The sequence below is a fragment of the Cetorhinus maximus genome, chromosome 23 (genome assembly GCF_964194155.1).
Source record: "Cetorhinus maximus chromosome 23, sCetMax3.hap1.1, whole genome shotgun sequence".
Taxonomy (NCBI): Eukaryota; Metazoa; Chordata; class Chondrichthyes; order Lamniformes; family Cetorhinidae; genus Cetorhinus; species Cetorhinus maximus.
Window position 1 is genome coordinate 26,047,413 of NC_135901.1, and position 26,905 is coordinate 26,074,317.

The 26,905-nt window shown below is 43.9% G+C and overlaps 3 protein-coding genes across 5 annotated transcripts in view; 1 reads left to right on the top strand and 2 right to left on the bottom strand.

Moving 5' to 3' along the window:
• The window catches only part of LOC144697912 (uncharacterized), a 294,824-nt gene that overhangs the window by 263,793 nt on the left and 4,126 nt on the right, over nt 1-26,905 (bottom strand).
• Nucleotides 9,764-15,280, top strand: LOC144696974 (uncharacterized). Of its 2 annotated transcripts, none has more exons than XM_078568705.1 (2): nt 9,764-9,989; nt 11,302-15,280. In XM_078568705.1, the coding sequence occupies exon 2, from the start codon at nt 11,657-11,659 to the stop codon at nt 12,860-12,862; it is 1,206 nt and encodes a 401-aa protein (XP_078424831.1). In that variant the 5' UTR covers nt 9,764-9,989; nt 11,302-11,656; the 3' UTR covers nt 12,863-15,280. The 2 variants fall into 2 exon arrangements, with proteins under 2 accessions (XP_078424831.1, XP_078424832.1); XM_078568706.1 differs by having other exon boundaries at nt 9,778-9,822.
• On the bottom strand, nt 17,925-25,380 carry LOC144697051 (uncharacterized). 2 transcript variants are annotated; one of them, XM_078568833.1, is made up of 2 exons: nt 25,131-25,380; nt 17,925-21,528 (listed from the first exon to the last, which is right to left on the bottom strand). In XM_078568833.1, the coding sequence occupies exon 2, from the start codon at nt 21,269-21,271 to the stop codon at nt 20,291-20,293; it is 981 nt and encodes a 326-aa protein (XP_078424959.1). In that variant the 5' UTR covers nt 21,272-21,528; nt 25,131-25,380; the 3' UTR covers nt 17,925-20,290. The 2 variants fall into 2 exon arrangements, with proteins under 2 accessions (XP_078424959.1, XP_078424960.1); XM_078568834.1 differs by lacking the exon at nt 25,131-25,380 and adding an exon at nt 23,597-23,665.

The following is a 26,905-nucleotide window of genomic DNA, read 5'->3' on the forward strand; positions in this document are numbered from 1 at the left end:
CACACAGACCAAAACTTCCTCCTGTGTCCAGGATATGAAAGTTTGTTTGCGTTGAAAAGAAAAAGAGAAACAGGCGGGGTTGAGAGGTTCAGGTTTTCAGGAGAAAAGGGAATAATTCAGTAACAGAACAGTGAAGCTGTGAGTGGGAGATGGAGAGGAAGGAAGTCTGAGCAGCTGGGAAAAGAAGAGCAAAAAGGCTGATTGGGGGAATCCAACAGTGAGAGATCCAGAGGCTGTGACTCTTGGGGCTGCCTGTGGAAATGGGCTGTGGGAAGACAGCCCTCTGAACGGACTTCAGTCCAACCTCCTGTAGGAGGAAAGGAACTGAATGTATACCTTGGAAATACAGAGAGTTGTGGGACTCTGTAACTGGAATTAGTGTCAAATATGCTGAAGGGGGAATTTCTTGTGATTTTGTGGAAGAAGCTTTTATTGTGCAAGCTATTTAAAGTGAAATTTAGCTCTTATTATAAAAACTTTTTTAATGCATGCTTCATTTATGCTGATTTTAGTTTGATACAGTAAAAGTTAAAAGTGAAACCTTGCCCTTTGGTTTATTCCGTTGGGGTTGTCTGGGAATTTGTTTCTTTTTATTTTAAGGTTATCGTTCTCCATGGGGATTGTAACAACAGAGATGTGTCTAGTGTTGTTATATAGTACATATTAGATGTCATTTATGGTTCTGTAGTAAAGTTCATTCATTATTATTTCTAGTCTTGCAATACAGTACTGTAGGTATGTTATATATTTCCAGTCATAGAGTTATTCCAGCACAGAGACAATTCAGTTACTCAGGTCCATGCCAACTCTCTGTAGAGCAATCCAGTCAGTCCCATTCCCCCTCTATATCCAGGTAACACTGCAAGTTTATTTCCTTCAAGTGTCCATCCAATTTAATTTTGAAATCATTGATTATCTCCGCTTCCACCACCCTTGTATGGAGTGAGTTCCAGTTCATTTTCAGGGCCCTGTGTCCTGGACAGGAAGCAGTGAGCATGTATCTGTCAATCAGCATGAACTGGCACCTTCAGGAGAACTTGGAGAGTGTATATGAAGGACAGCAGAGTGGGATTAGAAGGAAAGTGTGTGGGGTGGAGGTTTACACCTTTTCAGGAATGAAAGAAGAAAAAGTGTTCATATAAACTAGAATTGTCTGTTCTGAGCTTCTATTCTCTAATAACAGTGATGACTTGTGTAAACTCCTTTTACAGGATATTGGAAGGAGAGGATCTGAAGTCAGAAATCTCAAAACAAGCATCACATTAAGATCTGACAGAGTCACTCAATTAATTGCAATGTGAATATCATTGGCCTTTGAATCTAGACAGAGACATGTTTGTCTGTTCTGTCTCTTCAAAAGGTTTAAACATCGGTATGACTGGAAAAGCACTGAGACACACACACCCGAGTCAGTGTGCTCATGTTAAGCAGCCTGAAAAAACATCACACCATTCACAGTGGTGAGAGACTGTACACGTGTTCTGTGTGAGGATGAGGCTTCAACTGATCATAAAAACTGGAAGGACAAAAGGCAACCCGCACCAGGGAGAAACTGGATATGTGGGGATTGTGGGAAGGGATTCAAAGCCCCATCTGAGCTGGAGATTCATCGACGCAGTCACACTGGGGAGAGGCCGTTCACCTGCTCCGTGTGTGGGAAGGGATTCACTAAGTTATTCAATCTGCTGATACACCAGAGAGTTCACACTGGGGAGAGGCCATTCATCTGCTCCATGTGTGGGAAGGGATTTGTGGAGTCATCCAGCTTCCGGAGACACCAACGAGCTCACATTGGGGAGAGGCCGTTCACCTGCTCTGTGTGTGGGAAGGGATTCAGTGAATCATCCACCCTGCAGAAGCACTGGGCGGTTCACACTGGGGAAAGGTCATTTACCTGCTCTGTGTGTGGGAAGGGATTCACTCAGTCAACCAGTCTGCGGACAGACCGACGCGTTCTCACTGGGGAGAGGCCTTTCACCTGCTCCGTGTGTGGGAAAGGATTCACTGAGTCATCCAACCTGCTGAGTTAGCATGGCAGTCACACCGATTGAGACTTTTTAAATACTCTGACTGTGGGTGTTCATTATATCATTTGGGCTTCAGTATATACAGGTGCTGGGCATTGATTGGTTGGTTACATGAGCGCATATGAAGAGGCACTTACTGACATAGAGTGGAGTTAGGAGGTATATACCTGTAATGTTTCACTCTGTGAATAAATCTATACCAATAAGATTGGTTCCAGTTTCTTCCTTCACCATAAGGCTGTCAGGACTGAATGACCGGGGAACAATTAACAGGTGTTTCAGGTCTAACTCACAATATCATTGTGTGATGAACTGCCCAAAGCAGAAAATCAGGGTCTTCAGAGTGACACATGATGCTGAGAATTCTGAGGCTGAAAATGATAATGATTGCTCTGAATAAATTGTACCAGTTAGAAGGAGCTTTGGCCCAATTATGAGTGGATCCTATTGTAAACCTTCCCTTGGCAGGTGACTCCATAACAAGGTAGATGCCATGGATCGAAAGGAATGGGACAAAGACAGAAATATTTTCATTCTACACTTTATAGACATGGTAACCGATTTAGTCTTTCTCCAATAAGACATCGCAAGGACAAAAGGGTGATTATAGACCAAGTCATGGAGAAATAGATAGGGAGGGTTTAAACTAGATTGGCAGGAGGATGGGAACCTGAGGGGAAATTCAGAGAGGAGAGGAGAAAAACTGCCAGTGGGAAGTAGAGAAGTAGAAGTAGCTGATGAGGATATATCAGAGAGTAGTATCAAGGTAAGTAGAACACTCGGAGAGTCTGATAGAACTAGAGTAGGCTATCATAAGTCATTAAATGGAGTCAGAGCAAGGGGGAAAGTTTAAAAAGCCTAAGTTAGTATTAATGTGCATGCGTGTGAATGCATGGAGTGTGATTAATAAGATTGGTGAACTAAAGACACAGGCTGACAAATGGAACTATGATATTATTGCTATAGCTGAGACCTGGCTCAAAGATGGACAGGACTGGGCATTAAATGTTCCTGGGTATAAGGTATTTAGGAGGGACAGGGAAGGAAGAAAGTTGGGGAGGGCGTGGAGTGGCTGTATTGATTAAAGATGGTATTACAGTACTGGAGAGAGAGGATGTTCCAGAGGGGTCAAGTATGGAATTGTTCTGGCTAGAGGTTGATAAGGGCAATGTTGTTGATGTTGTGTATATGGATTTGCAAAAGGCATTTGATACAGTGCCACAGAACAGAGTTGTGAGCAAAATTCTAGCTCATCGAATAAAAGGGAAAGTAGGAACTTGGATAAGAAATTGGCTGAGTGACAGGAAAGAGAGAGTAGTGATAAATGGTTGTTTTTCAGATTGAAGGAAGGTCTGTAGTGGAGTTACCCAGGGTTCAGTGTTGGGACCCTTGCTCTTCTTGATACATATTAATGACCTAGACTGTGGTGTGCAGGGCATGATTTCAAAATTTGCGGATGATACGAAGATTGGAAGCATTGTCGACTGTGACGAGGATAGTCTTGAACTTTAAAAGGACATAGACACATTGGTGGACTAGGCAGACAAATAGCAGATGAAGTTCAATGCAGAGAAGTGGGAGCTGATTCATTTTGGCAGGAAGAATGTGGAGAGACTGTATGAAATAAAGGGAAGTTCTTAAGGAAGTGCAGGAACATAAGGACATCAGTGTATATGTACATAACTCATTCAAGGTGGCAGTGCATGTTGAGAGAGCAGTTAATAAAGCATATGATATCCTACGTTTTATTAATAGGGGAATTGAGTACAAGAGTAAGGAGGTCATGTTAAACTTGTGTAAGACACTAGTTAGGCCTCATCTGGAGCACAACATCCAGTTCTGGGCACCATACTTGAGGAAGGATGTGAAGGCATTGGAGAGAGTACAGAGGAGATTCACAAGAATGTTTCCAGGGATAAACGACTGTAGCTATAAGGTAAGATTGGAGAGGTTGGGACTGTTTTCCTTTGAGAAAAGAAGGCTGAGAAGAGACTTGATAGAGGTATTCAACATCTCGAGAGGTATGGACAGGGTAAATAGTAAGAAACCGTTCCCACTCAAGAGAACATCAAGAACTAGAGGGCACAGATACAAAATAATTGCCAAAAGGAGAAGTGATGAGAGGAAATTTTTTCACCCAGAGGATGATTTGAGTCTGGAACGAACTTCCTGAGAGGGTGGCGGAGGCAGGTTTGATCGAGGTATTCAAAAGGGAATTGGATTGCTACCCAAAAAGAGAGAATGTGCAAGGTTACGGGGATAAGGCAGGGGAGTGGGATTAGGTAGAACATTCTTTCAGCGAGCTCATGCAGACTCGATGAGCCGAATGGCCTCATTCTGCATTGTAAAAATTCTGTGACTAGACCTGGCACACCAGCTAAATTTCTGACTGATAATTGAGGGGAATTTGCGAATGATGAGTTTAGAGATGTGTGAAAACATGAACATTATGTTCATGAACATCGCAGCTGAAAGTCCTTTCAGCAATGGACTCTGTGAAAGGAATCACGAGTGGTTGAGGTGAACAGCATGAATACATTTAAGGCGAAGCTAGGTACATACATCATGGAGAAGGAATAGAAGGATATGCTGATGGGGGAGATGAAGAGGAGTGGGCGGAGAATCATGTGGAACATAAATACTGACAAAGACCAGATGAGCCTGGCCCTGTGCTGTAGACTCAGTGAAACAGAGACAAATGTATATACTTTAGATCTAACTGTAGTGGTAGGAAAAACACTATTTACTATCCAGGATAAAATAAATGTCCTCCATCAGCTTTTGCAGGGGAAATGTGCACTCCCAGGCTCAAAGAGAATCGGCCCACTTGAAGCAAAGTTGTGAGACCGGCCAGTCCAGCAGAAAGAAACTCTCCAACCCTCCCACTTCACCAGCTGTCAGAATGAACATGGATCAGTCCTGGATGTGATTAACAGCAGCAATAACAGCAGAATCCAACCCCTGCAGTCACTTGTGAACTCGCTGCCATGCCTGCAGGTTGGATGATGTTCTAAATCTCTTCGCACAGCGAGAGCAACTGAACGGACTCTCCTCAGTGTGAATGCACTGGTGAGCCATCAGGTCCCGAGAGCTTTTGAAACAACTCCCACAGTCAGAGCATTTGAAAGGTCTCTCATTGGTGTGGGTGACATGGTGTCTCAGCAGGCTGGACGATGTACTGAATCCCTTCCCACATACACAGCACGTGAACGGCCTCTCCCCTGTATGAACTCGCTGGTGTGTCAGCAGGGTGAATGAGTCAGTGAATCCCTTTCCACACGCGGAGCAGCTGAACAGCCTCTCGGTGTGAACTCACTGGTGCCTCAGCAAGGTGGGTGAATCTCTGAATCCATTCCCACACTCGGAGCAGGTGAACAGCCTCTCCTCGGTGTGAATTCGTCGACGTGTCAGCAGGGTGGATGAGTCAGTGAATCCCTTTCCACACACGAAACAGATGAACGGCCTCTCACCATTGTGAACTCACTGGTGCCTCTGCAGGGCAGATGAATCTCTGAATCCCTTCCCACATTCAGAGCACGTGAACGGCCTCTCCCCAGTGTGAATTTGCTGGTGTTTCCGCAGGGTGGAATGATCACTGAATGCCTTCCCACACTCAGGGCAGGTGAATGGCCTTTCCCCGGTGTGAGCACGCTGGTGCGTCTGCAGGCTGGATAACTGAGTAAAACCCTTCCCACACCCTGACCAGGTGAATGGTCTCTCCCCAGTGTGAACTTGCTCGGCTTGCATAGGATGGATGAATCATTGAATCCTTTCCCACACTCAGAACAGGTGAACAGCCTCTCCCTGCTATGAATGAGTTTCCAGCTGACATGGGAATCTGCATCCCTTCCCACAGTCCCCACAATCCCACACTTTCTCCATGGTGCCAATGGCCTTCTTTCTCTGCAGGTTCGGTGATCAGTTGAAGCCTTGTCCACACACACAAGTGTACAGTCTCTCCCCACTGTGAATGGTGTGATTTTTTTTTTCTGGCTGTGTAACCGGTTAAAGCTCTTTCCACAGTCAGTGCACTGGAACTGAGGTGAGTGTGTCTTGGTGCTTTTCCAGTCAAAGATATGTTTAAAACCTTTTGAAGCAGACGGAACAGACAAACATTTCTTCTTCTAGATTGAAATGCTATTGGTATTCAGGTCCTGAAGAACCAAGTGACTCTGTCAGATCTTGATGTGAAGTTTGTTTTGAGATTTGCGTCTTCAAATCCTCACCTTCTAATATCCAGTAAAAGGAGTTTATAAAAGTCATCACTTTCAGTCCGGAATAGAAATTCAGACCAGGCAATTCTAGTTTCTATGGAACATTCTTTCTTCTCTCATTCCCCAAGTCTGTAAATTTCTGTTCCCCACAGCACCCGCCACCCCCACCCCCAGCTCTCTCTCCATTCTCACTCTGCTGTACCTCATATACATCCTCCTAATTCTCCTGAAGGTGTCAATTCATGCTTACTGCTTCCTATGCTGGACAATGAGACCTGAAAATCTTCATGCAGGCTGTTCACCATATACATATATATATATATATAATCTTTAATATTGGACAAAAAATGTGTGTAATATACAGTACTATATCACTTGGTTAGAGATATAGTGGGGATGTGAGGAAGATTTTTTCTTAGGTAGCGAGTTGCCATGACCTGGAACTTGCAGCATGAGAGGGTGATGGAAGCAGAGACAACCAATAATTTCACAATGAAATTGGATGGACACTTGAAGGAAATAAACTTGCAGGGTAACGCGGATATAGAAGGGGGAATGGGACTGACTGGATTGCTCTACAGAGAGTCGGCATGGACTCGAGTTGCCGAATGGACTCCTTCTGTACTGTAATGACTCTACAACTGTAAATATATAATGTAGCTTGTCATGAAGATATGAATGTAAATAATGCTATTGGAAATTATTTTTTAAATTGGACTTATAGTAGGGTCTGTGTCTGTGGGTGTGTATGTGTGGCTTAATTGGATTCTAGCCAGATAATCTGGGTGCTTTTATGTATAGTAGATTTGAGGTGGTAATTGGGTGAACAGTAAGTTAAAAGGCAAAGAGTATATCTGCATTTGTTGAATAAACCATTCAAAAGAAGGGGGTAACATCTTGGGGCACCTAGCTAGGAGACCAAGAAATGTGTTCATATTACTAATAAAATTGGTGCTATGAAAGGGGTTTTATTGTTAGAAGAGGTGAAGTTCAAAGACCTAATGATACAGTTTGAATTTACGTTCAAAGGGAGAGCTAGGTGTAACCCAAGAGGAGTTTGTGTGTGCAGGTCAGAGGCATGTAACATCTAAAAAGCCTGTAAGCCCTACAACTGTCTGCAAAGGAAACAAATTGAAAGGAACCTCATTTTGAATTCGTAAGATGATATGTACTTTGCCTGGTGTCTGTTTAACGTCTGTGGGTTGTTGTTGCCTTGGTGAAGATTTACCTGGGTGTGATTAATTTGGGGATTTGTTTAAAAATTATGGTAGTAATTTGTAGACATGTATATGTGTTTAATTTCTTGTTAAATTAATAAATGTTTAAGTTAGTTTAGATAAAAAAAACCTCTTGAGGCTTAGTGGTTTTATTTCTGAACTCAGAGCTGCATTTCAAACATACCAATTGAAAATATAGGTTTTGACAGTTGTTCAAGTTTCCATCTGGGATTTAAACAACTCAGCCTTTACAAGTTGCTGTGTCAACATCGCTGCAGTACTATATTACAACATTACAAGACTAGAAATAGTAATAAATGTACTTTTTTGCAGAACCATAAATAATATATCCAATATGTACAATATTACACCACTAGACATATCTATGTTGTTACGATCCCCTTAAAATAAACAAATTCCCAGACAACCCCCAACGGAATAAACCTAAGGATAAGGTTAACTTTTAAAACTTTTACTGTAACAATCAAATTAAAATCAACATACATGAAACCTGCATTAACAGACAAACAGGATTTGAGTAGACAGGATAAATTTGACTTTAAAAAGTTTATACAATAAAAACAGGTTCCACAAAATCACAAACATTTTCCCCCTCAGCATATTTGGCACTAATTCCGGTTACAGAGTCCCACAACTTTCTGTATTTCCCAGGGGAGGGAAAGAAAGCATCTGCCCTCACGCCTTCTCCTCCCTCCCAGAAACATGATAGGGTCCCCTTTGTCTTCACTTATCACCCCACCAGCCTCCGCATTTAAAGGATCATCCTCCGCCATTTCCGCCAACTCCAGCATGATGCCACCACCAAACACATCTTCCCTTCACTCCCCCCGGCGGTATTCCGTAGGGATCGTTCCCTCCGTGACACCCTGGTCTACACCTCCATCACCCCCTACTCCTCAACCCCCACCTACGGCACCTCCCCATGCAAACGCAAAATATGCAACACCTGCCCCTTCACTTCCTCTCTCCTCACCGTCAAAGGGCCCAAACACTCCTTTCAAGTGAAGCAGCTTTTCACTTGCACTTCCCTCAACTTAGTCTACTGCATTCGTTGCTCCCAATGCAGTTTCCTCTACATTGGAGAGACCAAACGCAGACTGGGTGACTGCTTTGCAGAACACCTTCGGTCTGTCCGCAAGCATTACCCAGACCTCCCTATCGCTTGCCATTTCAACACTCCACCCTGCTCTCTTGCCCACATGTCTGCCCTTGGCTTGCTGCATTGTTCCAGTGAAGCTCAACGCAAACTGGCAGAACAGCACCTCATCTTCCGACTAGGCACTTTACAGCCTTCCGGACTGAATATTGAGTTCAACAATTTTCGATCTTGAACTTTCTCCTCCATCCCCATCCCCTTCCCGTTTCTTCCCCCTCCTTTTTGTTTTTTCCAATAATTTATATAGATTTTTCTTTTCCCACCTATTTCCATTGTTTTTAAATGTATTTCCACCCATTGTTTATTTCTACCTTTTAGTATTCCCCCACCCCAACTAGAGCTATCTGTACCTTGCTTGTCCTGTTTTCTACTCTTAATTCGCACATTCTCTTAGATAATATCACCACCTTCAACACCTCATTGTTCTTTTGTCTGTGTTCTTTTGGTTATCTCCACCTATTACTGGCTGCTTGTCACCACAACCCATCCACCCACCCCCCCCACCCCACCCCCCCAAACCAGCTTATATTTCACCCTTTTCCTATCTCTTAGTTCTGTTGAAGGGTCATGAGGACTCGAAACTACTGCCAGACCTGCTGAGTTTTTCCAGGTATTTCTGTTTCTGTTTTTGTTGTGAGGGAAAGAAAGTGTTTTACTCACAGATGTTAGACAGAGGAGGAAGTTTTAGTGTCTGTGTGAAGTTAATAACAAATGTTGTATTGTTTAAAATCAAACTTGAAAGAAAATGAGTGGAAGACATTTTGTGAGCTGCACTCCCTCTGCGGGCAGCCCAGCGCGCAGGCGCAGAAGGGGCTGCTGACCCGAGCTGTCTGGAGCACGCGCAGTGCAGCTGCCGCTAGCGGTCGCTCTCGATCTATTTTTGGACCAGCCGCCGTAGTCAGTGGGGGGAGGGGGAATTCGCCGAGCGGCTTCTCGCTCTGGCCGGTGCCGTCAGCCGGTTGCCTGGAAACCTTGGCTCGAGGAGATGCAGGGGGAGCGGGAACAATGGGTGGGGGCGGGGCTCCAGTGTCCGCGGGCCTGGCCTGCAGACTGGAACCCGAAGACGTCACCGCGGAGCAGAGTGATTCCTATTGGCTGATTCAGGCATGGTGTTCCATTGTGGACGTCACAATGCGGAAGTTGGACAATGAGCTTCAGACTAAAACTTCCTCCTCTGGGCATCATCTGTGAGGAAATCAATGTTTCCCCCTTTCCATTTCTTTTCTAATTCTGGGCTTAAATTGTTGACTTGCAGGAACTGAAGGAAATGAAGTGAATCCAGGGAGGGTGCAGACTCTGGAAAGGTTGCCCCAGGCCTCTCAATGAAAGGGGTGGTTTGTCCAGGAGTTGCCCGGTATTTAATGAGACAGTACAGTCAGAGAGACATTGAGTATTGCTGTAAAAAGAGAGATTCTGTCGAAGCTTTTCATTTGCACGCATCAGAATAGATGCTAGAATGTCAAATTTCAAAGGGAACAATAATTCATATTGTAAAACAGTGAGCTGATTGTTTTGCAAGTGTACTCAGGTCACGTTGTTGCTTTGGGGTATGCACCAGGGAACAATCATGGCTAGCTTTTAATTAAATTCAGAAAATCCGAGTCAAATCCAGTTGGTTGAGAGATGCCACTGGGGGAAACGACAAGGAATAGTTGTCCATGTAGCTTTTGTTTAATTGAAAAGCCACAATGCCTCGACAAATTCATTTTCCCTGCTGAGGACCAGGCCCAATATAAGATTATCAGTTGGACTCACAATGTGGCTCACTTATACTTGCTAGAAGGTCCATTTGTCCCTATTCTGGGTCCGGTCCACTACTCGCAAAGGAATTTTTCAGGAAGTCTTGCTACAGCTGCACAGGGCATTGTTGAGGCCACACGTTGAGTATTCTGTACAGTTTTGGACTCCTTCCTTAAGGAGGGATATACTGGCTTGGGAGCCATTTTAGAAGGTTCACTAGACTGATTCCTGGGATGAAGGATTGTTTTATGAAAAATGCTAAGCAGGTTGAGCCTTAACTCATTGGAGTTTAGAAGAACGAGAGGTGATCTTATTGAAACAAATAGCATTCTGAGGGGGCTCGACAGGTGCTGGGAGAATGTTCCCTCTCATGGGGAAATCTAGAACAAGGGGACACAGTTTTTAAAAAGGGGTCTCCTATTTAAGATGGAGATGGGGAGGAATTTATTCTCTCAGAGGAGCATTAGTCTTAGGAATTCTCATCCACAGAGAGCAGTGGAGACGGGACATTGAATATATTCAAGGCCGAGTTAGACAGATTTTTGATCGACAAGGGAGCCAAATGGTTAGTGGATAGGCAGGAAAGTGCAGTTAAGGCCACATCAGATCAAACATGATCTTATTGAATGGTGGAGCAGGCTTGATGGAATGAATGGCCTACTGATGTTCCCATTTCTTATAACCTCCGTGCCCAGGACAGGAAGCAGTGAACATGAATCTGTCAATCAGCTTGAATCAGCACCTTTAGAAAAATTGGAAGGGTGTATATTTGGTATGGCAGAATGAGGATGTAGGGAAAGTGTGCGGGATGGAGATTTAGAGATTTTGGGGATTGAGAGAGGAAAGAATGTTCTATCAAAATTACAATAGCCTGTTCTGAATTTCTCCCCTGTACTGACAGCAATGACTTTTGTAAACTTTTACAGGACATTAGAGGGGGAGGATTTGCAAACTGAAATCTCAAACCAAATGTCACATCAACAGTCACTCGGTTCATCACAATGTGAGTATCATCGGCCTTAGAATCTAGAAGGAGAACTGTTTGTCTGTTCTGTCTGCTTCAAAAGGTTTTAAACATCAGTGTGACTGGAAAAGCACTGAGACACACAGCCCGAGTGAGAGTGTTCCAGTGCACTGACTGTGGAGAAAGCTTTAACGGGTTACACAGCTTGACAAAAACATGAGACCATTAACAGCAGGGAGAGACTGTACACGTGTTCTGTTTGTAGAAGTGTTTTCAACTGATTGTTGAAACTGGAGAGACACAAGGACACCCACACAATGGAGAAACCGTGGAAGTGCAGGGACTGTGGGAAGGGATTCCGGACCCCATCTGCACTGGAAAATCATCGACGCAGTCACACCAGGGATAGACCATTCACCTGCCCTGTTTGTGGGAAGGGATTCACTCTCTCAGCCAACCTGCTGACACACAAGCGAATTCACACCGGGGGGAGACCATTCACCTGCTCCAAGTGTGGGAAGGGATTCACTCAGTCATCCGCCCTGCGGAGACACCAGCGAGTTCACACTGGGCAGAGGCCGTTCACCTGCTCTGACTGTGGGAAGGCATTTACTCAGTTATCCAGCCTGATGACCCACCAGCGAATTCACACTGGGGAGAGGCCATTCGCCTGCTCTGACTGTGGGAAAGGATTCACTCAGTTATCCAGCCTGCTGATACACCAGCGACTTCATACCGGGGAGAGACCTTTCACTTGCTCAGTGTGTGGGAAGGGATTCAATCAGTCAACTAACTTGCTGACACACCAACGAGTTCACACAGGGGAGAGTCCGTTCACCTGCTCCGAGTGTGGGAAGGGATTCACTCAGTCATCCGCCCTGTGGAGACACCAGCGAGTTCACACTGGGCAGAGGCCGTTCACCTGCTCTGACTGTGGGAAGGCATTTACTCAGTTATCCAGCCTGATGACACACCAGCGAATTCACACTGGGGAGAGGCCATTCGCCTGCTCTGACTGTGGGAAAGGATTCACTCAGTTATCCAACCTGCTGATACACCAGCGACTTCATACCGGTGAGAGACCTTTCACCTGCTCTGAGTGTGGGAAGGGATTCAATCAGTCAACTAACTTGCTCACCCACCAGCGAGTTCACACAGGGGAGAAGCCGTTCACCTGCTCCAAGTGTGGGAAGGGATTCACTCATTCATCCGCCCTGCGGAGACACCAGCGAATTCACACCGGGGAGAGACCATTCACCTGCTCTGACTGTGGGAAGGGATTCATTCATTCATCTGCCCTGCAGACACATGAGCGACTTCACACCGGGGAGAGACCGTTCACCTGCTCTGAGTGTGGGAAGGGATTCAGTGATTCATCCAACCTGCTGATGCACCAACGAATTCATACTGGGGAGAGGCCATTCATCTGCTGTAACTGCGGGAAGAGATTCAGACATTCATCCACCCTGCTGAAGCACCAGCAAGTTCATGCTGAGAAGAGGCCATTCACCTGCTCTGTTTGAGGGAAGGGATTTACTCAGTTATCCAGCCTGATGAGACACCAGCGAGTTCACAGATGATTGCAGGGATTCTGCTGTTATTGCTGTTGTTAATCACATCCAGGACTGAACCATGTTCATTCTGACTGTTGATGAAGTGGGAGGGTCAGAGGGCTTCTTTCCGCTGGGCTGGCTGGTCTCAAGGCTTTGCTTCCAGTGGGCTGATGTTCTTTGAGCCTGGGAGTGCACATTCCCACTGAAATGATCCACAAAGCTGATTAAGTACATTTATTATATCCTAAATAGTAAACAGTGTTTTTCCTACCACTACAGATAGATCACAAATAAATACATTTGTCTCTGTTCCATTGAGTCTACAGCATGGGGCCAGGCCAGTCGGCTCAATTGGTCTTTGTCAGTATTTATGCTCCACATGAGCCTCCGCTTCATCTCCCCCCATCAGCATATCTTTCTATTCCTATCTCCCTCGTGTATGTATCTAACCTCTGCTTAAATGTCTTCATGTTTTTCACCTCAACCACTCGCTGTGGTAGCAAGTTCCACATTCTCACCACTCGCTGGGTAAAGAGGTTTGTCATGAAATCCCTATTGGATTATTGAATCCCTTCATAATCTTAAAGACTTCCATCAGGTCATCCTCCAGTCTTCTCTCTTTTTCCTGAGAAGTGTCAGTGAAGAAAATGCTTTTGGTTCTGGTATTGTTCTTTTTCTAAATGGAGATCACTAATGTTGACAGTACTCCCAGTTAGTCTAACCATGGTTCGAAACAAGATGAACATAAACTCCCTGGTTTTCAATTCTATCCGTCTATAATGGAACACTATATATGGACCACACATTAAAGGAAAGATGTGAATTCTTTGAGAGGCTGGAGACAGGATTTATGAGAACGGCACCAGGGATGAGGGACTTCAATTAGTTGGAGAGACTGGAGTAGATGAAATTCCTCTCTTTAGATCATAGAATTATGCATTCGGCCCATCAATTGCATGCCAGCTCTCCAGAGTGGACCAGTCAGTTCCATTGCCCCGTTCCATCCTCACATCCCTATAGGTTTATTTGTCCACCCAATTATCTCCGCTTCTCTCACCCTCATTGGAAGCAGATTCCAGGTCATGACCACTCACTTTAAATGCCTACAAGGCTCACAGAGCAAAGAGGGAGGCCATTAGGCCCATCATGCTCATGCTGGCTCTTTGAAAAACAACTCAATTAATCCAGTCGCCCTGCAGTTTTCTTTCCCTTTCAAGAATCTGTCCAGATCCCTTTTTAAAGATAGAAGTGAATCTGCTTCTCGCACCGTTTTCAGGCAGTGCGTTCCAAATCACAACAACTTGCTGTGTTTTAAAACAAATAATTCAGGATATTGTGTGTTTGAAGTTTCACATAGTATTCAAAATGGTGTCAAAGGTGTGGTTATTACACAAAATTAAGGTTCAATCTTTATCAATGATTTTGACAAGGGGATTGTGTGTAATATATTCAATTTTCTGGACAATTACGAAACAATACATTTCTATAGCACCTCTCAGGACCACAGGACCTCTTGAAGTGTTCTGCAGCCAATGAAGTAGTTTTGAAGTTTCATCATTGTTGTAATGTATGAAACTATAGATAGGGCGGGGTAGTCAAATTTCATTTTAAAAATCAATCACTTTCATCCTGTATTCACTGTTTTAAGTAACAAGGTCAAGGGAGCCATTTTAAACTCTTAACACGTGGCTTCTTGAAACTTTTGCACATTGTATAACTTTTCTTTATTAAATACATATTGGTTTTGTATTAATAGCCAGTCATGAACCAGATGATTATTCAGTAATGAACCTTGAATAAGTTATCACTTAGTGCATCAATGTAATAGATAATTATATTATAAAGGGTGCATCTGCATTTTAAAAAATGAACACCATATAAACCTATTTTTTCTAGAAACTGCAGAACTAGCAGAAATTGTTTAAACAAATAAATTATTTTCTAATTTTGATAAGCTATAGGACATCATATTCTGCCAAAATCCAGTTTAAGAATAAGGCTCATTATTTAATCCATTCAGGATTAGTAAAAAAGCTATTGTTTTCCACGAACTGTTGTTTTGAACCACTGTATCTTGTATTAACCAAATGTATTGATTAAATATTACTGTATTAATTAACTATCAGTCAGTAACAGATGTTTAAGTAGTGAGCCTTAATTGAGTTACAATTAATGAATCAATAATGAATCAGTAGTTATAGTAAAAGACTGAGTTTTATTCACTGTAAAGATGTGAAACCTTCACTGCTGCGTACATAAAGAATGTGCAATGAAGATAAATGTACTGGTAAGAGAGACCTTCAAGCTCTGATTAGCCTCAAAGTTTGAAACTGTCTGAAAACCTGTCTGATTGTATAGAATCAGATAAAGGGATAGTATGAAACAGTTCTATTGTATTCCTGTCAAAGATAATGAGAGAAGGTCGTGTAAGTAATTGTGAATACAATTAATCTAGTAACTAAATTGATCCATTGTCATGTTACAACAAGCCCCATTCTGATGTGAGGTAATGGTCACTTTGGGGATAAAAATAGAGGTTCCAAAGGTCTTCCTTGCTAGCCAAGTGCTGAAGATTCCCAAGGCTGAGTTCCAAGGAAATTACTGTCAAAGAAGGAGCCAGAGAGGGTGACGCTTCTACGGACTGATCACCCACATGAAGTTGTAAAAGTTAATGTCTTAAAATTGTTAATTAAACCTTTATCTCATAATGTATGGGGGAGGCAATGGTGTAGTGGTATTATCGCTGGACTAGTAATCCAGAGACCTAGGGTAATGCTTTGGGGACCAGGGTTTGAATCCCACCATGGCAGATGATGGAATTTGAATTCAATAGGAATCTGAGATTAAAAGGCTGATAATGACTCATGAAACCATTGTCAGGGAAGGAAATCTGCTGCCCTTACCTGGTCTGGCCTACATGTGACTCCAGACTCTTAAATGCCCCTCTGAACAAGGGCAATTAGGGATGGGCAATAAATGCTGACCTAGCCAGCGACGTCCACATCCCATGAATGAATAAAAAAATAAGTTTTTTTTAAGTTTACTATCGAGAGAAGTCTGCTTTGCCTTAATTGGTTAAAATCTTGTTCGGACCAAAGTGAATTTATTAAGTGGCAAGCTGAAATCAATTAAGTTACAGATCGCAAGATCAGATAATATAAATCTTAATTTTAAGATATTACATTTATATAGCGTCTTTCACAACCACAGTACATCACAAAACGCTTTGCAGCCAATGAAGTACTTTTGAAGTGTAGTCACTGTCGTAAAGTTGGAAACATGGCAGCCAGTTTACACACTGCAAGATCCCACAAACATCAATGTGATAATGAGCAGATGATCTGTTTTAGTGATGCTGATTGATAAATATTGGCCGGGACACCTGGGATAGCTCCCCTGCTCTTCTTCAAAATATTGGCCATGAGAACTTCCATCTCCGCCCAAAGGGGCAGATAGGGCCCTTGAGTTGACACTACAGACAATACAAAGTTAGAAAGGGAAAGTTATCCTTTAAATTCCCCACATTTTGCCTCTAGTGCCTAAATCTAATAATCAAAACTCCAGCATAAATAACATGTATTTGACTGACAAACGTTAGTGTTGGTTTACAGCCCGCCACAAGTTTTGAGCTCCCATTTGAGCCTCTGGCTCCTTTCTGTCTCTATTGCTCATGTCAATGATGGAGCTGAGGGCTGAATTTAGCTGAGAATAACAGGGTCTGCATCGCAGTTAAGAAACTGCCATGGGTATTGACTAATAGGAAGATGCTGGAAGGCTGACTGGGAAGTGGGCCTCCAACCAATTGAGGAAGGAGTGGCGGGGCGACTGGGTCTGATGGTGACGTGACCCCTGGGGTTCAGTTCCCCTGATTCCAAAGCGGGGAGTCTTGGGAACAGCTTACAGAGGAGCTGAAGAGAAACCATTTGGGTCCAGAACATTGTGCAAATCCTTTTACTCTGGTTGTCTTTGATCCTTAAGTAATTTTCTTTTTAACCATGTTCTGTTTCATTAATAAACTTTTATCAAAAAAAATATTTGATTTTGCTGGGCTTTACATGATTAGATTTATGCACTTTAGGGAGAGTGGCAGGCTCTTTAACAGAAAATGAGTCCCTCTAAGGTAAGGGAGCCACAGGGGGAGATGAGATTTTGTTTTTGACACAGCGATGTTAGAAAATGGGGTTCAGGGAGTTAATTAACCTTTTGTCCCTCTTTCCCAAACTCTTAAATGAGTCACAGTGATAACAATTATTGGTGATAGTGGCGAGATATTATTCAAATAAGAGCTGACACTTGCTCATGTCTGAGCAGTAGTATCAAAGTGCAGCAGCATTACCATTACACTCTGGATAGAAGCACCATCTCCACGTAAATGCTCCCTGGTCTGTCCCAGACGCCATGGCACCAGTCAATGCAACATGTAAAACCTCTACAAATCCCTGAACTCGGGGGATCACTTCTTTTACTTTTATACATTGCAAAGTCTACGGAGACTGATTTAACCCAATCATTGCCAAGCTAATATTTGAATGAACCAATTAAAAATCTGTCATTGATCCATCTGTACCCGTCCAAGCCAAATCAAACTCTGAAACAATTGATTTCCCCACATTCCATCCCCGGTACAGGGAGTCAGCATTCCCAGGCCAAGCAGTGAAAACATGGTGGCCTTCACACCCAGGTGTCGTCTAAGATTCAAGGTACTCTTGTTTTCTCTGTCCTCTGGGAGCCTGTTTGTCTCCCTGTTCCCACATAGAACCATAGAAAAGTTATAGCACAGGAGGCCATTCGGCCCATCTTGTCCATGCCAGCCCGAGGACACCCAGCAAGTCATTTCTTCTCAGCTCTGCTAGGCTCCTGCCAAAGTTTGGCCCCTTTTACACCTTTCAGATCAATAAAACATTTGGTCAATGAAGACCCAAGCCACAATATCCCATCCTGTCACCTATCAACCATCCTTACTCAGAGCGTAATCACAACAGGAATAAAAACAGAAGCATAAGAATAAAATTAAAAATAAATGCACAGCCAGTTATCGAATTTATTTTATTGTTCACTAATTAGCAAGAAAACCCCAAGCGGGGATCCCCCAGGATTCTTACAGCCCACATCTTGAGGGGGAGCAGTACTCTCTCTCTCTGACTCCCTCATTCAATTTCACTCTGTTATTTTCCAGTTCTGTTCTGGCCCCATCTGGAGTAACATTTACTCAATCTTTTCTTCTCATGAAGGAGCTCCATGAGCTCTATGGTACTAGTACATGAGGAATATCAAAGAGCATCAAGAAGCAACTTATCAAGCATGGATGTCAAAGATTCTCCAGCTCTCTCTTTATCCCTATCCAACTTGTGGACAGTTCTTACTGAGTATTATTTCTCCCAAGCCCTTGATTTTCCCAATCGAAAATTTTTATCCCTTTAACTTTAATTTAATTCATCTTTTGAGTGTGACCAGTGTGCTTAATTCTATCCTGATTGTTTTAAAGTCAGTTTCTCCATGGAGTATGAGTCAGTGTCTTAATGATGTCAAAATGTTGTCTCATTTCCCTGGTCACATTAACCATTTCATGTCATGGTGTTTGTCAAGTAGCTGTCCATGTTTGGAACCCATTCTTCAGTGCCTTTCACCATGAATTTACACGTTAGTTGCTTCACATGTAACAAATTACATCTGTACACACAAATCGGTATTCCAATATCATGCCACATATTCTGAACTTTCAGGTGTTCTTATTAAAAGATGAAAGTGGGTGTTAATCTCGAGATCTTTGCTTATCTCCCCTGATATGGTGTTGATATTTTAGGTATTAGCCAGGCTATCAAATGTGGTTTTCTTATAAAAAGAATATAAGCAAAGGATACAAATATTTCCAAGATAAAGCTATCAACTTGTTCATCTCATCGACACTTCCTTGACTTTCACTAGAATGTATGTGGATACCGGATTGATATATTCCATTGAACAACACCCAAGGTGAGTAATTCCAATTCCTTTACTGTCCGGTACAATATTTTCAAAATACCTTTAAATTCCCATTTGATTCCAGGCATTAACATATTCTGTTTGTTCTTTATTTTAGATGACAAACTGGGATTGTTCTCCTTGGCGTAAAGGAGGTTCAGGGGAGATTTGATAGAGGTGTACAAAATTATGACAAGTTTACATAAGGTGGACAAAGAAAAGCTGTTCCCATTAACTGAGGTACAAGGAGTGGGGGACATGGATTTAAGCTTTTGGGGAGGAGATGCAGGGGGATTTGAGGTAGAATATTTTACACACTGAGTGGGAATGACCTGGAACTCACTGCTTATAAGGGCAGTGGAAAAGGAGACAATGAATAATTTCAAAAGGAAATTGGATGGACACTTGAGGGAAATAAACATTCAGGGTAACAGGGATAGAACAGGGCAATGGGACTGACTAATTTGCTCTGCCAAGAGTCGACATGGACTCGATGGGCTGCATGGCCTCCTTCTCTGCCCTAATGACTCTATGATCTAAAGACAGAAATTTCAGCTGCTCCCGTCTCTCCAACTAACTGAAGACCCTCATCTCTGGCGCATTCTCACGATTCTCCTCTGCGCTCTCTCGCATAATTTCACATCTTGTCTAAAGTGCGGGGCTCAGATGTAGGGTTCCTTTCTAGAGGGACAGAATTGAAAAGCAGGGAAGTTATATTCAACTTGTTTCGAACCATGATTAGACTACACTGGGAGTACTGTCAACATTTTTGATGTCCATTTAGAAAAGGGAAATAGAGGCACTGGAGAAGGGGCAACAAATATTTACAAGAATAATACCAGAACTGAGAGCATTTCAACCCTCGGGAAAGTCTGGGGCTGCTTTTCTCTAGAAAAGAGAAGACTGAAGGGTAACCTGATGGGAGTCTTTAAGATTATGAAGGGGTTCAATAATCCAATGGGGATTTCATGAGAAACCTCTTTATCCAGTGAGTGGTGACAATGTGGAACTCGCTATCACAGTGACTGGTTGAGGTGAACAGCATGAATACATTTAAGGGGAAGCTAGATACAAACAAGAGGGAGAAAGGAATAGAAGGATATGCTGATGGGGGAGATGAAGAGGGGTGGGTGGAGGCTCATGTGGAGCACAAATACTGACATAGACCAATGGAGCCGACTGGTCTAGCCCTGTGCTATAGACTCAATGGGAAAAAAGCAGATGTATTTATTTTAAATCTACCTGTAGTGGTAGGAACAACACTATTTACTATCCAGGATAAATAAATGTACTTCATCAGCTTTTATGGATCATTTCAGTGGAAAAGTGCTCTCCCACATTCAAAGAGCATCAGCCCACTGGAAGCAAAGTCATGAGACTGACCAGTCCAGCAGAAAGAAACCCTCTGACCCTCCCAACTTTCATAATGAACATGGTTCAGTTCTGGATGTGATTAACAGCAGCAATAGCAGCAGAATCCAACCTCTGTAAGCACTGGTGAGCTCGCTGGTGTCTTAGCAGGTGTTGTGACTGTGTGAATCCCTTCCCACACTCGGAGCAGATGAATGGCTTCTCCCCACTGTGAACTCGCTGGTGTGTCACCAGGTTGGATAACCGAGTGAATCCCTTCCCACACTGAGAGCAGGGGAACGGCCTCTCCCCAGTGTGAACTCGCTGGTGTGAAAACAGGTTGGATGAATCACTGAATCCCTTCCCGCACACAGAGCAGGTGAACGGTCTCTCCCCAGTGTGAATTCGCTGGTGTGTCTGCAGGCTGGATGACTGAGTAAATCCCTTCCCACACACAAAGCACATGAACGGCCTCTCCCCAGTGTGAACCCGCTGGTGTGAAAATAGGTTGGATGAATCACTGAATCCCTTCCCACACTGAGAGCAAGTGAAAGCCCCCTCCCCACTGTGAACCTGCTGGTGTCTCAGCAGGTTGGATGAGTGAGGGAACCTCTTCCCACACACAGAGCAGGTGAATGGCCTCTCCGCAGTGTGAACTCGCTGATGTGAATACAGGTTGGATGACTGAGCGAATCCTTTCCCACACATGGAGCAAGTGAACGGTCTCTCCCCAGTGTGAACTCGCTGGTGTGTCTGCAGGGTAGATGAATCACTGAAACCCTTCTCACACAAGGAGCAGGTGAACGGCCTCTCCCCGGTGTGAACTCGCTGGTGTATCAGCAGGTGGGATGACTGAGTGAATCCCTTCCCGCACTCAGCGCAGGTGAATGGCCTCTCCCCAGTGTGAACTCGCTGGTGTGTCAGCAGTGTGGATAATCGTGTGAATCCCTTCCCACACTCGGAGCAGGTGAACGGCCTCTCCCCAGTGTGACTGCGTCGATGAATTTCCAGCACAGACGGGGAACGGAATCCTTTCCCGCAATCCCCACATTTCCACGGTTTCTCCATGGTGCAGGTGTCCTTGTGTTTTTTCAGGTTATTCCACAGTCGTACAATGGAAAATTCTCACTTGGGTGTGTGTGTCTCAATGCTTTTCCAGTCACACAGATGTTTAAAACTTTTTGAAGCTGACAGAACAGACCAACATTTCTCCGTCTAGATTCAAAGGCTGATGATATTCAGTTCCCGTGAATTGAGTGACTGTCAGATCTTGACGTGACTTTTGTATTGAGATTTCTGTTTGCAAATCCTCCCCTTCTAATATCCTGTAAAAGGAGTTCACACATGTCATCAGTCTAGGATAAAAATTCAGAACAGACAATTCTAATTTCTAAGGAACATTCTTCCCTCCTATGTTCCAAAATGTGTAAATCTCCATCCCACACACTCTCCCTCCTTTCTAACTCTGCATTACCTAATGTACACCCTCCCAATTCTCCTGAATGTGGCAAATCATGCTAACTGACAGTTCCACACTCACCGCTTCCTGTTCTGGACGCAGAGGCACGAAAATCTATCACAGGACTAAAAATGTGTGTAATATTCAGTACTCTAATACTGATATTGAGATACTGTATTCTACTATGGAGCTGGAGATACAGTACTCTATTGCTGAGTGATACAGTGCTCTACCACTGAGTTAGAGATACAGTACTCTATTACTGAGCTAGAGATACAACACTCTGATGTTGAGTTAGAGATACAGTACCCTAAAGCTGGTTTAGAGAGACAATACTCTGCTGAGTTAGAGACACAGTACTCTGATGCTGAGTTACAGATACAGTACTCTGATGCTGAGTTACAGACACAGTACTCTGATGCTGAGTTACAGACACAGTACTCTGATGCTGAGTTACAGACACAGTACTCTGATGCTGAGTTACAGACACAGTACTCTGATGCTGAGTTACAGATACAGTACTCTGATGCTGAGCTAGAGATACAGTACTCTGATGCTGAGCTAGAGATACAGTACTCTGATGCTGAGCTAGAGATACAGTACTCTGATGCTGAGTTACAGACACAGTACTCTGATGCTGAGTTACAGATACAGTACTCTGATGCTGAGCTAGAGATACAGTACTCTGATGCTGAGCTAGAGATACAGTACTCTGATGCTGAGCTAGAGATACAGTACTCTGATGCTGAGCTAGAGATACAGTACTCTGATGCTGAGCTAGAGATACAGTACTCTGATGCTGAGCTAGAGATACAGTACTCTGATGCTGAGCTAGAGATACAGTACTCTGATGCTGAGCTAGAGATACAGTACTCTGATGCTGAGCTCGAGATACAGTACTCTGATGCTGAGCTAGAGTTACAGTACTCTTAGATTTACTTGGAACTTGCTGCCTACGATGCTGGTAGAAGCAGATATTAACAATGATTTGAGGATGAAATTAGGCATTTGAAGGAAATAAACTTGCAAGACTATGAGAATCTACAGGGTGAATGGATTGCTTTATGGAGAGTGAGTGAGGACTAAGCTTGCCAACTGTGATGAAATGTATTCCTGGAGGTTTCACCACATGATTTACCTCCACGTTCCAGCCGTTAATCAACCAACACAGCCAACCTTGTGGCACACTGCCTTCCTCCAGCAACTGGAAAGCAAAAAGACTCAATATCCACTTGGATGATGCTCAACTGTCAGCCAAGCAGCCTTCCACGCCCTCCCCAGCCACCCAACACCCACCTCCATCCCCACACACATTTTCAATAGTTTTACATCTGGCAAAGTGAAATGTTCTAAGAAAATTACAAAAAAACCCAATCTTTATTAATTTCCTGATGAATTTTCTCCAGGGTTGCACGCAGCAGTGAATTGGAGAATGGTCTTCAATTCCTGGAGACTCCAGGCTAATCTTGGAGAGTTGGCATGGACTCAAATCGCTGAATGCCAAAATGACTCTATGGTTGGAAATATAAAATGCTACCACCTAATATATTACAAGAATAGAAATAATAATAAATGTACATGATTAAAGAACCATAAATAATATCTCTAATATGTATGATATAACAACACTCAACATAACTCTTCCAATATAATTTACTGTCCCTTAAATGTCAGCCATCTCCTGGGGAAGCCATCCCCTTAGTTATGAACATTAAGAAAGAGGCCATCCTTTTAGCCAGACAAATAAATGTGTCGAGCTGAGGGAGCAAAGGATGTCAATGTCTTTAAGAGAGAGAGAGACCTGGGCCAACCTTTCCAGAGTCTGCACCCTCCCTGGATTCACTTCCTTTCCCTTCAGTTCCTGCAAATCAACAATTTAAACTCAGAATGAGAAAAGAAATGGAAAGGGGGAGAAAAGAAATGGTTTTACTCACAGATGTTGGATACAGGAGGAAGTTTCGTCTCTGCGCTGGAGACACAAAGCCTGCGCTCTGATTGGCTAGAGCACCCGGATACTTCCGGTCCTCCAAGTATTCCCATTGGCCAACATCTCAGCATGATAGTAATGTTGGGGGGAGGGGCTCTCCCTCGCACATGCGCAACTTCCCTCTCCCTTGGACATGCGCAGTCCCGGGTCGCCCACCGCGCGGCGGATAGAGCGGTTTCACCAGCGCGGGGGATTGTGGGAGCTGGGGCCGCCATTACTCATCCGGATCCCAGTCTCCAAGCTCCTCAGACCTGGATGAAATGTGGGGGTGGGAGGCGCACTGACCCCACACTGACAGAAAGTATATGTGGGTAGTTACTGTATTTTATTGTGACGCCCCCTTACCCAATCAGTTTGTTAACTTCAAGCGTAAGGATTTAGATTTAAATACAAGCAGAAAGTGCTACAGATACGCAGGCCTCTGCTATTAAAGAAAAATATTCCACGTGCTTTTTTAACCACCTTATCTACCTGTGCTGTTACCTTCAGGGATCTGTAGGCATACAATCCAGGGTCCTTCTGTTCCTCTACATTTCTCACTATTCTACTATTTGTTCTGTATCCCCTTGCCTTGTTAGCCTTCCCCAAATCAATTACCTCAAAATTCTCTGGATTGAACTCGGGGATTCCCTCCTTAAACCTTTCCACCTCTATAAATCAATGTCAGTACTGAGAGAATGCTGCACTGTCTGAGGTTCTGTATTTCGAATGAGAGGTTAAACTGGGGTTCCATCTGCCCTCTCATAGGTACATAATATATTTATAGCAGAGAAGACCATTCGGTCCATCATGTCTGTGCCATCCAAGAAAGAACAATCCAATCTAACACCACCTTCCAGCGCCTGGTCTGTACCCCCATAGGTTACATCACCTCAAGTTCATATCCAAGATACTTTGCTGCACATAACTTTGAACCTCCTAATTGTCCTGAAGGAGAGATTCATGCTGATCGACAGACCATGGTCAGTGCTTCATGTCCTGGAATTAGAGACCGAAAATGTTTATGGAGGCTGCTAAAATGTTTATGGAGGCTGCTAAAATGTAAATGGTTTTAAAATGAAATTGGATGGGCACTTGAAAGAAATAATCATGCAAGGATACAAGAATGTAGAAGACGAATCGGGCTGAGTGGATTGTTCCACATTGAGTCAGCATGGACTCAAATTGACAACTGGACTCTTTCAGTACGAGAAATATATAACATAGCAACAGTATTACATAATGAGATGAAAAAAGAACTTTCTTACAGGACCATAAATTATATATTTAAAATGTACCTTATGACAATATTAAACATATCTCTGTCCTATATTAATTTAATGTCCCCTTAAATATCGGCCATCTCTTGGGGAAACCATTCCTTTAATTGTAAACAATTAGGAAGGAGCCAGCCTAATTTAGCCAGACAAATAAATGTGTCAAGTTGAAGGAGCAAAGGATGTCAATGTCTTTAAGAGAGAGAGAGCGAGACCTCGGCTTACCTTCTCAGAGTCTGGAATCCCTCCCTGGAATCACTTCATTTCCCTTCAGTTCCTGCAGGTCACCAATTTATCCCCAGAATTAGAAAAGAAATGGAAAGGGAGAAGCATTGATTTCCTCACAGATGTTGCCCAGAGGAGGAAGTTTTCGTCTGAAGCTCATTGTCCAACTTCCGCATTGTGACGTCCACAATGGAACCCTGCCTGAATCAGCCAATAGGAATCACTCTGATCCGCGGTGACGTCCTCGGGTTCCAGTCTGCAGGCCAGAGCGCGGACACGGGAGCCCCGCCCCCACCTATTGTTCCCGCTCCGCCGACTCCTCGAGCCAAGGTTTCCAGGCAACCGGCTGACGGCTCCGGCCAGAGCGAGTAGCCGCTCGGCGAATTCCCCCCTCCCCCCACTGACTACGGCGACTGCTTGGTCCAAACAGAGATCGCTCCAGACAGCTCAGGTCAGCAGCGCTTTCTGCGCCTGCGTGCTGGGCTGGCAGGTGGGGGAAGGGAGTTTAATTTATGTTAAAAACAAAAAAACTGCGGATGCTGGAAATCCAAAACAAAAAATAAAAAATACCTGGAAAAACTCAGCAGGTCTGGCAGCATCGGCGGAGAAGAGTACAGTTGACGTTTCGAGTTTATTTTTTATTTTTAGTTTACTCTATGTCTTCCCTTTATTTTCTCCCACGTCATGTTGTTTGATTTTAAATAGCACCACATTTGTTTTTAGCTTCACAAACGAGGATATCAATGGACTGGTCAGGTGGGCAGAGCAGTAGCAAATGGAATTCAACCCGGAAAAGTTTGAATTAATGCACTTGGGGAGGGCTAACAAGGCAAGGGATTACACTGTGAATGGCAGGACCATGGAAAGTACTGAAGGTCAGAGGGACCTTGGTGTGCATACCAGAGGTAACTGTGTGGGAACAGGTAGAGAAGCCATTGAAGGTGATCCTCTGGCTGTGATTAGATAGATTACAAGGAACCAGGCGAGAGTAGTCCCATCGGCTGGGTGATAGTGGAGAAGTGCAGGAGGATTGTGTGGTCAACCATGTCGAGGCTGCAGACAGGTCCAGAAGAACAAGGAGGGTTACTTAACCTTTGTCACAGTCACAGAGGATGTCATTTGTGACTTTGAGAAGAGCTGTTTCCGTATTGTGGCAGAGGCTGAAATCTGCTGGAAGGGATTCAAATACGGACTTCCGGGAATGATGGACAGATAATTAATTGGGAGTCGATAAGATGATCTCGGACTTTGGAGAGGAACGGCAGTTTGGAAATGGGGCTTTAGTTTGCAAGGACAGTGGAGACAAGGGTCTGTGTTTTGAGGAGGTGGCGATGGCGGCAGATTTAAACGAAAGCGGGAAAACAACTGAAGAGAGAGAACTGTTAACAAGATCAATTTACATGGGAATAGGGTCGATGGAGCAGGAGGTGGGTCTCATGGGCAAGATGAGCCCTGAGAGGGTATGAGGGGAGATGGGAGGGAGCCTAGAGAAAGAGGGACGTTCTTGGATCAGGCCCGGGGGGGTAACTTTAAAGGCAGTTTGTCCCGGTGGGCTAGTGGAAGGGTGGAAAGCAGCAGAGGCAGCTGATCAGATTGTCTCAATCTTAGTAACAAAGAAGCTCCATGAGCTCCTCACACTTGTTTTTGGAGGTGAGGGAGGAGGAGACAGGGGAGCGGGAGAGCACTTCAAAAGGAATTAACTTGTTTCAGAGACATTAAAAAGACTCAACACACTTTGTTTAAGACAAAGCTGATTTATTTGGCTTCTATCCAGA